General features: G+C 40.7%; 1 protein-coding gene across 2 annotated transcripts in view; it reads right to left on the minus strand.

Annotated features, from left to right (window-relative positions):
* Nucleotides 1–4,724: 4,724 nt before the first annotated feature.
* The window catches only part of CDK19 (cyclin dependent kinase 19), a 116,371-nt gene continuing 105,204 nt past the window's right edge, over nucleotides 4,725–15,891 (minus strand). For both annotated transcript variants that reach the window (XM_008158430.3, XM_054721656.1), the window contains 5 exons: nucleotides 15,014–15,086; nucleotides 14,515–14,612; nucleotides 13,723–13,801; nucleotides 12,448–12,714; nucleotides 4,725–9,031 (listed from right to left, as the gene is read on the minus strand). In XM_008158430.3, the coding sequence (XP_008156652.1) occupies nucleotides 8,900–9,031; nucleotides 12,448–12,714; nucleotides 13,723–13,801; nucleotides 14,515–14,612; nucleotides 15,014–15,086 (649 nt within the window). In that variant the 3' untranslated portion in view covers nucleotides 4,725–8,899. The remainder of the gene's footprint in view (nucleotides 9,032–12,447; nucleotides 12,715–13,722; nucleotides 13,802–14,514; nucleotides 14,613–15,013; nucleotides 15,087–15,891) is intronic.

Raw genomic sequence — 15,891 nt, forward strand, 5'->3', positions numbered from 1 at the left:
AACAACTTAGTTTCCCGTGTCCAGTCCTCGCTAGAAATAAATGACATGCTTTCAACGATTGTCCAAGAACTTTTCACATAATTTAGTTGGCAGGAGCCCCACTTAAACTATAGTTTTCTTTTGGATCATCTTCGTATGAAAATTCCCATGAATTGCAAATAAGTAATTATATATGAAAACTATATATGCACATACATTACAATCAGTGCTAAGCTCCTTGTTTGTGCCAAAAGAGCTTTTCATATACATAGTGTGGGTTGAGAAGCAAATATAAATCTATTCCTTGTTTATGCAGAAAAAATGTGTAGAATTATTTAAGCCATTGGAAAATCAAGTGGTTTTTTTTTTGGGGGGGGGAAGATTTTTAGATATATGGGTAGAGTGGTAATGTTCATGATTTTAAAAGCTCATGTTTCTACAGATACATGAGGTTGTGTTTTGTGGGCCCACCTCTTCTGTTCTCTCCCCTGTTTTCACTGGGACCTTCTCTTTCCTTTGGCCTTGCAGCCCACGCCTTGCTCAATTTAAATGATGCTTCCAGCCAAGAACGGTTTTGCTCAGTGGTTAGGGCGTCGGCCTGCGGACTCAAGGATCCCAGGTTCGATTCCGGTCAAGGGCATGTACCTTGGTTGCGGGCACATCCCCAGTGGGGGGTGTGCAGGAGGCAGCTGATCGATGTTTCTCTCTCATCGGTGTTTCTAACTCTCTATCCCTCTCCCTTCCTCTCTGTAAAAAAATCAATAAAATATATTTTTAAAAAATAAAAATTAAAATAAATAAATAAATAAATGATGCTTCCAGCACTTTCTCCCAAGTGCAGGACTTTCTGGAAGGGAACTTTGTTTTATTAGTTTGAAGTTTGGGCCCAGACTGCTCCAGCTCCATCAGGCCTTTCCACGTGGCACACTCCCCAGCAGACTGGAGTCCTGGAACGCCAGACTCACCCGCAGGGGGCTGCTCTGATCTGCGGGACCCCTCGCCCTGCCCACAGAGAGGATCTCCTTCTGTCTCTCTTCCCTGTCTGTCTCCTGTCAACAGGCCAGGCCTTCCAAACCTAGCAGACAAGGGCTAAAAGGCAAAGTTCAGGAGTTGTTTTTGTTCCTGGCAATCTTTCGCATATGAATGGTACAAAAGTATTTCACAGCTGAGGAGTTTTGCAAATCTCTGGACCATGACTTTATGAGATCTGGTCACTCTGAGTTGGAAGCACAGATGGTAATTTATGAGAGCCACAGTGGGGAAATGGAGGAATCATGTTCTCTTTGGACCCAAACTAGGTAGGTGGCTTCTACTTCATGTTGCAATTGCATGCCCGAAAGTGGTAGCTGCTCTTGCTGGTATAACTACAGCTGTAAACGGTGTGGAAACACAATTCAATGGACTTCTTGTTGAGGTAGAACGAAAACGAGGTGATGGGTGGTGCCACCAAAAGGAGTCCCTCATTTTTTTTATAGCATTTCATTACAGAAGTTGAACCCTGGTGCCTGTAACATAGCCCTCTGCCTGTAAGAGTGCTCCCTGGCTTGAAGGGCGGTGGCCTTCAAATGGCTGACCTAGTAGTTTGCACAGATGTAGATGGCATCTTCTGTGAACAGAGAGATCAGCCCTAGCCAGTTAGGCTCAGTGGATAGAGCTTTGGCCTGTTGATTCCTGTCAAGGGCATGTACCTCGGTTGCCGGCTCAATCCCCAGCCCTGGTTGGGGCATGTGCAGGAGGCAACCATTTGATGTGTCTCTCTCACATCCATGTTTCTCTCTCTGTGTCTCTCCCCCGCTCCCTTCATCTCTCTAAAAATCAATGGAAAAATATCCTCAGATGAGGATTAACACAAAAAGAGAGAGAGAGAGAGAGAGAGAGAGAGATCATCAAATGAAGGAGGTAAATTTCTTCTTACTACTAGAAGTACACATTCAACCACATTGAAATTGCAGAGGAAAGAGAAAAACCCAGTGGAATCCACATTTATTGAGAGTATTTTATGGGCCAGGCACTCTGCTAGACACACCACATATTATCTCATTTAATCCTTCAACTCTAAAAGGTAGATGCTTTTTTTTTGACATTTTATAGATATTAAAAGATCAGATGCCCAGCCAGTGTGGATCAGGTCAGAGCTCATGCAGGAGGCAACCAATCGAAGTGTCCCTCTCACATTGATGTTTCTCTCTGTCTTTCCCTCTTTCTTCCACGCTCTCTAAAAATCAATGGAAAAATATCCTCAGGTGAGGATAAAAATAAAATAAAGAAATGTCATATCCTATGAAAGAGACATCTTGAAAATGCCTAAAGAAAGTTGTCATTTTTTCGTGGTGAAGGCACCGGAGTCCGTGTTGATGAAAACACCTTGGCGGCCAGCAGTGGCAGCGGAGTGATGGGGTGGCGCCTTCCCCTGATCAGCCCGCAGAGGGAGACCAGACTGTGGAGGGGGAAGCGGGCCTAAGCCGTCAGTAAAACATCCCCTGAGGGCTCCCAGACTGTGAGAGGGGGCAGACTGGGCTCAGGAGCCTCCCCCCCGCCCTCCAGTGCACAAATTTCGTGTCCTGGGTCTCTAGTATGGTGATAAAAATCAGAAAAATGGTTCCCTATCGGTGTGGCTGAGTGGTTAAGCACTGACCTATGAACCAGGAGGTCATGGTTCAATTCCTAGTCAGGCCATATGCCCAGGTTGTGAGCTCGATCTCCAGTGTGGGGTGTGCAGGAGGCAGCCAAACAATGATTCTCTCTCATCATTGCTGTTTCTCTCTCTCTCTCTCCATCTCTGAAATCAATAAAAATGTTATGTGTTTTTTTAAAGAAATCAGAATAGTGGCTGCCTCTGTGAGTGTGGGGTTATTGACCAGAAAGGAGAATGAGAACATTCTGGAGTGATGGAAATGTTCTATTTCTTGATTTGGGTTTTATTTGCATGGATGTATACAGCTCACAAAACTCTTTGAATTGTACACTTAAAATCTCTGCATTTTACTCTTATGAATTATGTCAATAAAGAGAAACAACCCTACAGTTACAACTCAAATATGGCACCTGCACCTGAATTCAATCCAATCTTGCACATTTATAATTTAAGTTGTACAGGCTTCAATGAATTTAGGTTAAACTTACAACCAAAATGGAAAACTTATTATAGGATAGCATTTGCTTGGAGAACCCAGATCTTTCAAAGCGGGGTTTCCAGGACCAGCCAATGCATGTAAGGGGGTGGGGGGGGGGGGGAGAGAGATAGAGATAGACAGACAGACAGACACAGCGGGGAGAGAAAAGGGATGGGGAGGAGAAAGCAGGGATGTCTCTTCTAACAAGGACTCTAAGCTTATTGGATCAAGGCCCTAGTCTTATGAACTCATTTAACTTTATAAAGGCCCCATCTCCAAATACAGCCACACTGGGACTTCAACATAAGAATTTGGAGGAGGGAGGGACACACAAATATTCAGTCCATTATAGCATCTTTGTGTGAAAAAAATCAGCAGCAATTTCTGAAAAAGTCTAAAAAAGCAGAAGGAATGTGCTAAATACATTTTAATGCTTTAAGTCACTATTTTCATTTCTTTCCCCTGTATTCTCATTTATATCAAATGAACACATGTTCCTGTTAGGTGTGCTGCGTGGCCATGCCGGCTCTCTGCTGCCTGCGAGATAAAACGCTCTGTGAGGCTTTAAAATGCCCACCTCTAGGCAGCCAGGAGAAAGACGGCTTCCTAAGGTTGGTGAGCACAGCGAACTTGGCTTAATTTTTTATTTAAATGCAATTTAGATGGTGCCTTTGGGGTGATATTTTATATTGACTTTGCAGCCAAAAATATAAGAAATGAACCTATTTTAAGTGATGCCTATTTCTAGCATTTTCATTATTCATGGAAATTATATTCATGCTTCCATGTCCAAATATAAACACGACATATTAAGTGACCTGGGAATTCTATGCCAGTGTACAGCAGTGATGCTAGCGACTCGCCACATTAATTATCTGCTGTGTCGAGCATCCTGCCAGCTGCTGGGAGTGCAGGAGGAATAAACCCTAGGCGCTGTCCACAAAGAACTTACACTCCGCTGGGGAGATAGACCCACCTTTCGGGTCACTTTCCCTGGAGGTAAGGGGTTTGTGCAGTCATCCACTTTCTCTTACCCACGTGGCTGCTTAGAAAGGCAGCCGTGGTCAAAAAACAGCTTTCCAAGAGAAGCTCTACCCTGTGGATAGCACAGTTTTGAAAAACCAATCTGTGCCAAGCAGTGAAGCAGTTAGGTATGTGCAATATCTATTTCAAATAGAAATGGAAATTTTGTGTGTGTCACTTAAAACATTCAACTCACTCCAAGATGCCTTTGCCCCTTGGATTAACCTCAGAGGACTCATGGCGTAAACCATAATGGGAAGCCCAGTACAACAGAGCGTTCTTATAAAAGGACAGACTCCCAGCGCCACTCTCCCCACAAAATGCTGCCTATTGTTTTCTTCTAAAACACCATTTTCATTTTCAAAAATAGGATGTTACCCCTGGAGATGTTTTAAAAACTGTAATTTTGCTTCTGAGGTACTTGCAAGCTTTGCCTCTGTGGTTTTGTGAGATCATCAACACCCTGAATACAACACCATGTGGCAACTCACAGGGAGGCTGCATCGCTGCAGGACAAGTGTGATCAGAAAAGCTTCTAGGCGCACCGTTCAAATTTTAACACTCACACTTATAACAGAGTTTTTTATACTTAAAGAAGCCACACAAAAACAAAGTCAATTAAATTTTTATTACAATCAAGAATATAAAATAAATGCAATGTAATTTATTTTAGTTTTAACAGTCATTTCAAGGAGGAGGCCAGGACAAATCAAAAGCGGGGGACACTCGGCTCCAAAGCGGCAGCTTGTCCTGCACCCCCAGGGCGGGCCTCGCTGGGTGCAGCGGCCCTGAGCGACACCTCGCAGCGGAGTGTGGAGAGCATACAGTCATCTCTATAACCATAAAGAGGGGTGCATGCAGGAAGTGACTGAAGTGAGACAAGGACAAGCACACTTCACAAGTAGGAATTATGGGAAATACAAACTATGCAGTTTAAGAAAGCATGTACTACATAACATATATAAAAAGTACTTTAAATTGTTGTTAAAAAGGACATCTTCAGTCCAGATTTTGTGTAATACCTTTAGTGTCTACACAGACAAATCTTTAAAAAAATTAAATAGTATTAATTTACTAAATATTTAGGAGATAACAGTGCATTAAGGATTTTTTTTCATACAATACATACTTATCACGCCTTTGCAGTGACAGCATAGAAGAGTAAGTATGGCCTTAGGTACAACACATTTTTTAAAAATCCTAAAACAATGAACTTTGCTTTATGATATTTATGATATTCTTTAAGATTATGGGGACCTAAACTACTATGCTTTATATAAAACGTTACTTATACTTGAATCCTTCAAGCCTCCTTTACTCTCACTGCCATTTCACTGCCTTCCTCCATTTCCTGCAAAGATATCACCATAGATAGGTTGGGGTTTGCAATTTTCATAGATTTCTTCCTTCATTATATATCGTTTCCGCTACATAAATTTATTCAAAGCAGACTAAGTGGCAAGTCTTATTGTCCAACTATTTTTTCTTTCTTTAGCAGAGAAAACAGCATAGCTTTAGAGGCATATAACTAACAGCTGCTTCACCAGGAATGAGGCAGTGAACATATATGTAAATGCCGTCCCTTTCCATTCTTAAAGGTAAATTGTTTATAAGAGCAAAAGAGTAGTGCAGAAGGCCAAAATTCTAAGTACTAAAGTTTTAAAACCACACAGATATAAAAATATACATGTCCTTGGTTTCTGTATGTTACTGCATGATCTGCTTCCTCACAAGGATTGCTTCAGCCTCCTAGTGTCAGCCCTGCCACCAGGCAGCCTTACCCTTGAGCTCAGCTGTCCTGAAATTCTGAAATCCCTTTTTCCACACACACACCTCACCAGAAAGCTACCTCAAATTGATTTGTAATATGGGGAGCAGAGCACCTTCATTTCGATTCCTTCCTTCCTGTGACCTCCCCTGGTTTAGGTGTTCCCATATGCTGAGGAATCTCCCCCTGCATTCTCAGGGACATGACAGTAATAAATTTTCAAAGAGGAATGTGGTCATTTGGGGACTACAAAGGTAAATTTGAACCTCAAAAAGCTTCATAGTTCTCCTTTGATGTCCCCCAGTTTTAGGGACCATAAATTTGTTAAAGGCTTTGTGCCCCTTTACAGGGTAATGGAAATTACAAATCAAAATTATTTTAAAAGATAACAGGCATCACCAACTCTGAGGCAGGAACATAGGAGGAAAGGGCCAGGGCCAGTGCAATGACCAGAAACCCGGTCCTGTGTGGAATGGGGTATCTGGCTTGATTCTGGAGAACATCGTACTGGGAACAACTGATGAAATCCCCTTATAGCCTCTCCATCAGTTCTGCCAGTAGAATTCACTACACACCAGGAATGCTAGGTAGTCCTATGATCCTGTAAGTACATATCACAAGAACTGTATTTCAAAGTTGTGTATAAAGTATGAAGGGACATGGCATTTTGGTTCATGCACATACTTGGGTATGTCTTTCATTAAATGTAAGGTCCCCTTGAGGGCAGGACAGAACTTCTATTTTCATTCTAATTTCCTACAGCTACTTAATAGTGTTCTGCCTACCAAGAGCCACCCACTTATTGAAAGGCTGCTGTAAACATTTCAAATGTACATGAATGCCTGCTGTGATACTGAATTGCTGGCTTTCTCAAAGGTAACTAGACATAGAAACCTCTCCATAACACTGTTTATTGTGGAGCAGAATTTGGAATAGTGACTCTGTCCAAGTGGGTCTAGAAGTGGACAAAAGGACCTTCGCATTCTAAGATGGTTTCACTTACAAGCCACCCATCATGGAGTGGGGCATAAGCTCCTTCAGTGCCAGCAAGTCCGTCTTGTCCTTTGTATCTCCCATCCAGCACAGCACTGGGTACAGGTGAGGGTGAGTGAGCATCTGATGACCAGTAACTCTGGACAGTGAGGCTTCAGGGCACAGGGCAGAACCTTATATATGCAGCTACATTAGGCAAAGGGCTATTAATTTTTCATTTTGAAAATAGAAGGGGTAAATCATCATGGAGACAATCAGAAATTCCTTCCAATGGAGCATGCATACAACTGTGTCAGTGTTGGTGAGCATCACTATATAGTCTTTATTACTAATAAGCATTATTATGCTGAAATCAGTAAGGTCCTTGCTGGCTACAGGATCACAGCAATAGTGCAAAATATATACTGGCTTCTGTCTAAAGTCTTATGTTACTTGTGTATGGACCCAGAGTATATAACCAGGTAGATAAGTTCATAAAGAATAGTAAAAAAATGCTTATAACTTGCATATACAACAATCAGCTATTTCTTCTAGCTAAGAAAACGTTTAAAACAAGGCTGGTGCTACTAGTAGCATTCAGAGAACACAAATGTCCTGTCCCTTACATTACAAGGAGAGCTCTAACTCTACATTTCTTTGTGACTCTGGGGAGTGAGGGGTTCTTTTCACTGACTGAGAAAGAACTCGGCCTCCGATTCATAGATCATGGAAATGCAAATATGCACTTTATCTAGTTTAGTTGTATACTATCTGCCCATAGTTTTTTAGGCACAATTATTAGTTTTCCCCTAGGGGCAAAAGAAAGTATTCAGTGCAATGAAGATTCTTGATAGAATTACGTTTCAGTAACAACAGCAACATTATGCATACATAATACATACTTTAAACATGAATAAAACCTAAATTTTTAACATGCCTTAAAAATAGTCACTCTATATCTAATGCAAATGGGAATGGAGAACACTGCTCTTTATTTTAAAAGCAGATTCATCGGCAGGCTTCTGTTGAGTACCCTTGATTATGTAAGAAAGTTACTCAAGATGGCCCACATGTGAAGAAACCAACAGCTCTTTAGAGAAGCCAACTTTATGTACAATACACACTAGAAGCTTTTCCTTCAAAGGAAAGTAATACATCCTGTGATCAGCATTGCTCCTTAAAGAATCCTAGTGCAGTTCATGTTCTCTTCAGCTCTCTGGTGCAGGTCACCAGAGGACTGCATTTCATCAAAGCTCTCAAAACCCTTTTAACACAGACTTAGCTACAGGAAGTTAAATTTATAATTCTTCATTACTGACTACTGCTCAGGATAAGATTCTAGGAACTAAGTTCCATGTAAATGATTACATAAAAAATATCACACACTTCAGTTCTTCATTGCATGAAGCATACTAACTTCGAAGATGTAGGCTGTTTTTGGTTGTAGGCTCCCTCTGTCCCACCACTTGTCTTTTTATTAGATCTTCCCTGAAACTAGATAAATAAAAACATAATAGTAAAGTACTTTGGGACAGTAACAATTTCTGTTTAAGACTTCCATGAGCAAAACAGTTATATTTTATGAAAACAACGTAGTGCTTTAAAAGGTACGTTTTTACCTGTGTTGCTAGGTTAGTTGATGAAGTATAAAACTATATACACCACTGGAGTCCTGATTCTAGAACATTAAAATCCTATTAAAAGAGCTTTGAAAAGATAAACATGGTGATTGCTACAGCATGAGAAAGGTGCACCAGGAAATCCTTCAAAAAAAATGCTGAAGGTTACAGAAGGTAAGTGCTGGGATTAGATCAGACGCCCGATCAGAGAAGTCACGATGGAACACATGCAGGGAAAGGGTGCTGGGGAAACTTCACAAAAATCTTCTTTAAGTCAATCAAGAAGAGACATCAGTCCTGCAAGATGCTCAGAATACAGTCTTCCTCCCACGTGAGTAAGATTTACATGGCATCATAGTTTTTGCATTTTTGGTTCTCTTCAATGCGGACATCATATTGCTGGAGTCTGCTCTGGGCTGCGGGAGTCAGTACCGATGGGCCTGGTGAGATGGGTGGTACTGGGTGCTCTGCTGAGATGAGGAGGAGTAGCCCAGTGTGCTCTGGGACTGAGAGGATCCCTGAACACTGCTTTGGTAATTCAGGCGTGAACTGGAGTGCTAGAAGGAAACAGGAGAAGGGAGTTACTGATGGAAGAAGAGATGATCATCACAACGGGATGGAGAAGTGAGCCACTTTCATCAGAGGCTCCTGGATCAGATCCAGCTTAGTTTGTTAATACATTTTGTTGATTGAAAATCATAGCCTGCCACCACTACAACCACACGTTTGGCTGGAATTCTTTGGGAGATGAGCTACACTGGCACACACACACAAGGCAGTGGGGAAACTTACGTTGTCCACTGCTCTCTGTACTGACTAATTCTGGTTAGTCATTCTTTGCATGAGATTTACAAACAAGAATAATTAATTTGGCACATTTGGCCAAAGTTATCCATAATATCTACAGATGCTTGTTAATTTTCTCATTATAAATAACAAAGCTGTGATTAAGAAATCATTTGTAGAGGAAAAGTTTTCAGAGGTAGAGGCCAGAGTGGGGGCAGCAGCAGCACCTCCAGGACAAAGCAAGGCAGAGTTGGGCAGGGCGTGGCAGCAATGAGTGGGCTTTATGACCTCAGGTCTTACTTAGAATAAAAAAATGTTCTTATATGAAAATGCCCTCAGGAGGAGGCAGACACAAATGTATTTCAATTCATTGTTTTTATTACTTTAAATGAAACATTCATCTTCACAGGGCACATATGAAAAAATATGTGAAAGGAAAATTCGTCTATAGAATAAAAACATGGTGCCTGGTGAAACAGAAGAATAGCTGGGACCAAGGCCTTTGGCTATGCTCAGAAGGCCAGTTCTTCCTCCGTGGGAAAGAATATACACAATAAAGCTATGATTTGTGGTTAAAATGCAAATGACTTTGAGGTGGCACTAGGGTTAAGAAAGGGACAAATCAACAAGGTGCCCACCTCAGGTGATTAGGCTGCCAAACTGGACTTGCAACATCTGGCCCAAGTCAGCAGGGCAGTAAGACAGGCTTGGTTAAACACAACTGACCGGATCCTTCCTAAGTTACGTAATTCTCATTAGTTGTGTTAGTGTAAGAAGCCTTCCAAAATTCCATTCTTAACTATGTTTTATTTTGAAAGTTTATTATAAAAAAATGTTCTTTCCACTCACAAGCCCTGTAATTGTTAGGCTGGCGAAGACCACTTTCACTTGAGCAGACTGGACACACACACTGGATTTTCCATACCAGATAAAGAACAAACACAGTGATGATGGTAGAGTTGCAAACAGATGCAAAGGGACTCCCTCTCCTCGTGCTAATCTATCCAACTAAATAGCTGAGATATCTACCCATTTTATAAATATGCTGTTTTATTTTTAAGTAAATAGCACAAGATGGACAAAGAAAAAAGATTTTGAAGAGCTCTTCAGTTTGAAAGGAATAAAAACAGTAATTAGGATCCTGACCAGGCAGCTCAGTTGGTTGGAGCATCATCTCAATACACCAAGGTTTCGGGTTTGATCCCCAGTCAGGGTACGCACAAGAATCAACCAATGACTATATAATAAATAAGTGGAATAACAAATGGATGTTTCTCTGTCTCTCACTCTTTTTTTTCTCTAAAATTAATAAACAAATTAAAAACAATTTTTAAAGTAAAGTAATCTGTCCACAATTGACTATAATCAGGTTATTGTAATATGTAGGCAAAAAGGGGCCACATGCTAACCTGACTAACTCAGGGAAGGCCTGTGTGGTGGCCTTGCAAACTCAGAGACCTAAAGTAACCACAAAGGGTGGTCTGAAATTAAAACTTAAAATTAAAAAGCAGTCTATGGTGGATAATTTTGGCTTAGGCCAGTATCTTCCCTGACAAAGATCAACTTTTATCTTAACTGAGCCTATTGTCTTTTTGCATCTATGATAACATACCTTTGGAATGTCAAAGTAACTTGCAACTTCTCCGTCCACCCCCACCCCTCAGGGCACAACCAAAGTGCCAGGATGGAGACCACAAATTCCCTCATTGTTACTGTTAATTGTTGATTGATAACTATGCTGTACCCACCTATGTAAAAGAAGCATGTGTCTGTCATTTTACTTTTTACCCAATCCCAGAAGTTTCCCCGCTTTGCAATCTCCCACCTTTAATCTATCACCAGCAGATTTCATACCCTCATTTGATGGTAATTTATAAAACTAGGTGAAAAACCGCCATTCTCCGGAAATTCTGCTTCCCAGCAATTGTTGACACAGTTTGATTCAAATAAACTCACATTTTATTATTATTATTTTTTACAGATTTGAATGTTTCTTACCTTAACAAATACAATCAGAGACACAAAGATAAGCCAGTATATAGTAAAGGTTTATTGCTCATATGATAAGAATAAACCAATGTTGGGGGGGGGGGGGGGGAAGGATCTGAATTTATAAGAAAATTCAAAGAGGCTCATGACCTGCTGCTTTTAGAGGATCAAAGGGTAACCTTGACTAGTTTAACTGGAACCAAATGGCAGTGCTGTTCTGGCCCCTCTGCTTGCAGGGAACCTGCCAAGAGAGGTTTTCAGAGACGCAGCTGTGCGAGAAAATACGTTCATTTTTTAAGATGTTCAAAATGGAAAGCCTGTTTAGGCAGCTATTTATTATATCTTTCCTGTTAATGTTTTTCTTGATTCCGGTTCCTTACCAGTGAGTTTATGGCCCCCTTGCCTGTGGTTTTGTTTTCTATTATCTCTAACCTCACTGCTCCCCCTCCACCAGTTTCCCGAGGGACCATGGTTCTAACCTTTCTTCTTTCTACCTTTCATTTAAGTTTTTCTTCTCATTTTTAGACCTTTTCTTAGTTTGTTGCTACCCTGAACACAAGGTGGCTTTTTTTTTTTTTCAAGATTCCTGCAGTTTTCACAAGTATTTTTACCTCTCTTCCCAAATACCAAACCTTTCATTTTTCTTTAATTTCAAGAATTTGTATTACAACTTATAGTTCTCTTTTTTATCAATGTACTTTTAGCAGAAAGTATTTTCTAGTCTCAAACTTATTTCTAGTGAAATTTAATGGTTATTTCTGAGAAATTTCCATTTTAATCCTCTTCTCTTCTATGTTTATGTGGCTATTTACTATTTCCTTCCAATGACAGCAAATCTTTCTGGTATATAGCTATTTTGTCCAAAATATGCTACCACTCTTCTCCCTTTTCAATTGCTTATCTAGGTATCTTTTTCTGGTTCAAAGCTGAAAGGCAGCTGTCTGTGCAAAAGAAGAAATTTTCTTTGAAAAGGAAGGGGCCTGCCTCAGCTTTTCTTCTTGGGGTGTCAGGATAAACAAGTCAAAAGAGAAATATCTTGCAATTACATGAAATATAACAAAGATATTCATTTTCATATAATGCCCTAGAAACAGGATTAACAGTTTGTACAAACTTTAGAGTTAAGTACTACTTAATTCTAAAAGCATTGATTTAATAAAATGTATAAACATTAAAAGTATAAAATTCAGGGGAGTACCTGATACTCTGACGGCATGACAGGCCCGCCTGAGTTTGCGCCTGAAGGCCCCAGCCGTGGCTTCTTGCTGGGAGGCACCTGGTTGAGGCCGGAGTCCTGACTGTGCTGCAGCCCTGCTGCGGTGCCCCCGGCCCCAGCCCCAGCCCCTCCTGCAGTCCCGTTGGTCTGGCTGCTGCTCTGCTGCTGAGGGGGTGCCTGCGGAGGGGCTGCTGTCTGTGCTGGAGGGACCGTGGGCTGCTGATGTTGGTTCTGTTGCTGTTGCTGATTCTTGGAAGGGAAAAAAAGCAAGCTTGGTATGGAACTAAATTAACAAGAAATGTCTTTCAATACCTGATGTACTGAGCCAACCTGCAGGGCGACCTATGTGGGACACCAAAGTGGCTGGAATGGCTGGAAAATGGAGCAGCCAAGGACTACAGCATCCTCAAAGGTTAACGTGCTGCGCCCGGAATGGGACTCATTCTCCAAGGTCCATTCAATTGCATAGTAATCCTCCAACCAGATACAGCATCCCACTGAAGACCACAGGCACATAGGAAATAGTTCTGTCCTCATTAAAACAGCTCTAATAGTCTTTCGAGAGTAATTTTCTGTACAGGGGTGTGGGAAGGGCCTTATATCTCCAAGTGTATCAAGAACAGAACAATGCTTTGAAAAGCAGCCTGCATAAGGTAATGGTAATAATGCTGAACAAACAAAAAGCAAGAATGAAGAGTCAGGGAATAAAATCCTATATAACAAAAGCCTAATATGCAAACTGTCCCCTCACCTGGACACCCTCCCCCTGGTCGGCCCCGCCCCCAATCAGCCTCCCCATCCCTAATTCGTGCACTGGGCCTCTAGTAGGCTATAAAACAAATCAGGAAGGCCATCTATCTGTAAACTTATTACATTTCAAATTTCAAAGCATACCTACATAAATACAGATTTAACTAAATAAAAGGTGGTTAAATACATAGGGATTATCCTATATAATACAGATGTAATATGCAAATGGTCATTATGCCGTGAAGCGTAATGACCGACCGAGTAACAACCGGATCACGGATCAGCAGGAGGGTGGGGCAGTGAGCTACAAGTGGGTGGTGGAGAGCTACAGGAGGGGGAAGGGCAGCAAGCTATGCCCTGCGCATGAATCCATGCGCCAGTAGCTCACTGCCGCCCTCCAGTAGCTCTCCGCCCGCTGCCCTGTCCTCCTAGTTAAGTTATACTTCCCTATGTTCTCTTTTTGCCTCCTTACTCTCTGAAAGTGAAAATGTACTGTGCAGTTCATACCTTATCACCTTTCTCTTCAGGTTCATCTTCATTTAGGAATTCTCGTTTGGGGTATGGAATCTGGCAGCCAGCAAACACACTAAGAATCATTACAAAGAAAGAAATGTCATGACTGAAAATCTACGATATCACTGACCTTGTTAATTTAAAATTCCACTTTTTTCTCAACGTATTTCCTATTCTTCATCTGTGATTGGTGCTTGCTAGATGTCTCCCATCACAACTTAATTAAAGCATTAAAGAACAATTCGTTGTCTTAATTTTACATGTTGCCATGTTCAATAACAAATCTTAGCTGCTGTTAGGGAGTTGACATATATGACAGAATTTCTCCACACAAACTTCATTGGCATTAATAATAACTGAATTTGTATTTCTTCAACAAAGAAAATAACTTTTCTTCCAAGAAAAGCTGTACCTCTAACAAACCTAAGCACAACGATATACGTAGGTATAACCGAGGATGGAGACACACTATTTAATTTTAACTTTTAAGTTCCCCACTGGTTCCGTTTAAACTGTTCTGACTGACCTTCTATAAAAGTCCCATCTGTCCCATTTGTTTTTATCTGTAAAACTGATTAATCATCACTCCTAAAATACTTCTTTTCATTCACACCTCTCCACAGCTTTGCCTCCTTCAAAATACAAGACCTTTCTCGTAAGTACTTTTTCTCCAAAGTAGCATTAATGAAGAAAGTAAAATACTTCAAAACAAGTGCTCTCTTGCTTTCAGCCACTACCCAACACCCTCACCTGGAGCAAAGGACACAGAAAAGGTATGGTACATACTCCAGTGTTGGCAAGGGGTCCTCCTGAAAATAGGGGTCCTGCAGAGCTTGTTCTGAGGTGATTCTCTTAGTTGGATCCATAGTGAGGAGTTTCTGAAGCTAGGGTAACACAGAAGAAATTGATAACACATGAAAAAATTGTTTACAAGTCAGTTCTGACTTTTATATTAATGTCTAACAGGATTAATTCAAATGCCATTTTGTACAGCTCACTGCATGATTAGCACACTATACACATTTATGTGGAATTGGCAAAAATCATTAGCATTAAAGCAGTTTTAGAATTTAATTCATTTTATGCTGATAAAATTATTGGGGGGAAAATAAGGCTGAAAGTCACGGATAACATCTCAAAAGAAAAATATTTAATTTGGCCCAGCACCCACTGATTTCTTGTCCTTCTAAAGAGAAGGAACAGCTGGGACAATTCCATGGGAAATGGGATGAGGTGAGAGCTGCACTAAGGTTCTGACTTCCCAATCTGGGGGAGATGCACCTACCAAGAGGAACACTTTGCTGTCAGGCTTGACCTTGTGTTTTTCCATGTACTTTATGAGGCTACTGTTGGCGTATCTGTAAAGACATAACAATCATACATCATTGGGAACGCTTACATCATACATATAATGGAAAGCTCAAAGACTGGGTTTTCCTATAAGGTATATGTTTTTTCTGATTAAAAAGGAACACACACCAAACATTGGTGTGTAAAGAAATAGGAATTGTTACACACCACATGCAAGAGTTTACATTTTTACAATCACTTTGGAAAATAATTATGCATTAACCATTAGAGTTGAAAATGTGAATATCTTATGACCCAACAATTCTTTTCCTACGTACATAATCTAGTCTAAGGGAGATTTTTTTAAAAAAATACATTTTTATTGATCTCAGAGAGGAAGGAAGAGGGAGAGAGAGATAGAAACAATCATGATGAGAGAGAATCATGGATCGGCTGCCTCCTGCAAGTCCCTAACTGGGGATCGAGCCCACAACCCAGGCATGTGCCCTTGACCGGAATCGAACCTGGGACCCCTCAGTCTGCAGGCCGACGCTCTATCCACTGAGCCAAACCAGCTAAGGCTAAGAGAGATTTTTGCACATGCATAACAGGATACATAGACAAGAAATGTTCTTGGCAGCATTTTGGTAATAGAATAAACTATAAACAACCCAAATGTATATCTGCTAAAGAATGGGTAATTAAATTGTTATGTATTAACATAATAGAATGCTAACAATAGTAAAAATGAATACAGAGGTTGAATGAGGAAAAACAAAGTGCAGAAAGTATGATACTATTTATATAAAAAGTTCAAAGATACATTAAACTGAACAATAATTTATTTGTAGTAAACCTATAATGAAAAATGAG

This window comes from Eptesicus fuscus, chromosome 10, assembly GCF_027574615.1.
Source record: "Eptesicus fuscus isolate TK198812 chromosome 10, DD_ASM_mEF_20220401, whole genome shotgun sequence".
Lineage (NCBI taxonomy): Eukaryota > Metazoa > Chordata > Mammalia > Chiroptera > Vespertilionidae > Eptesicus > Eptesicus fuscus.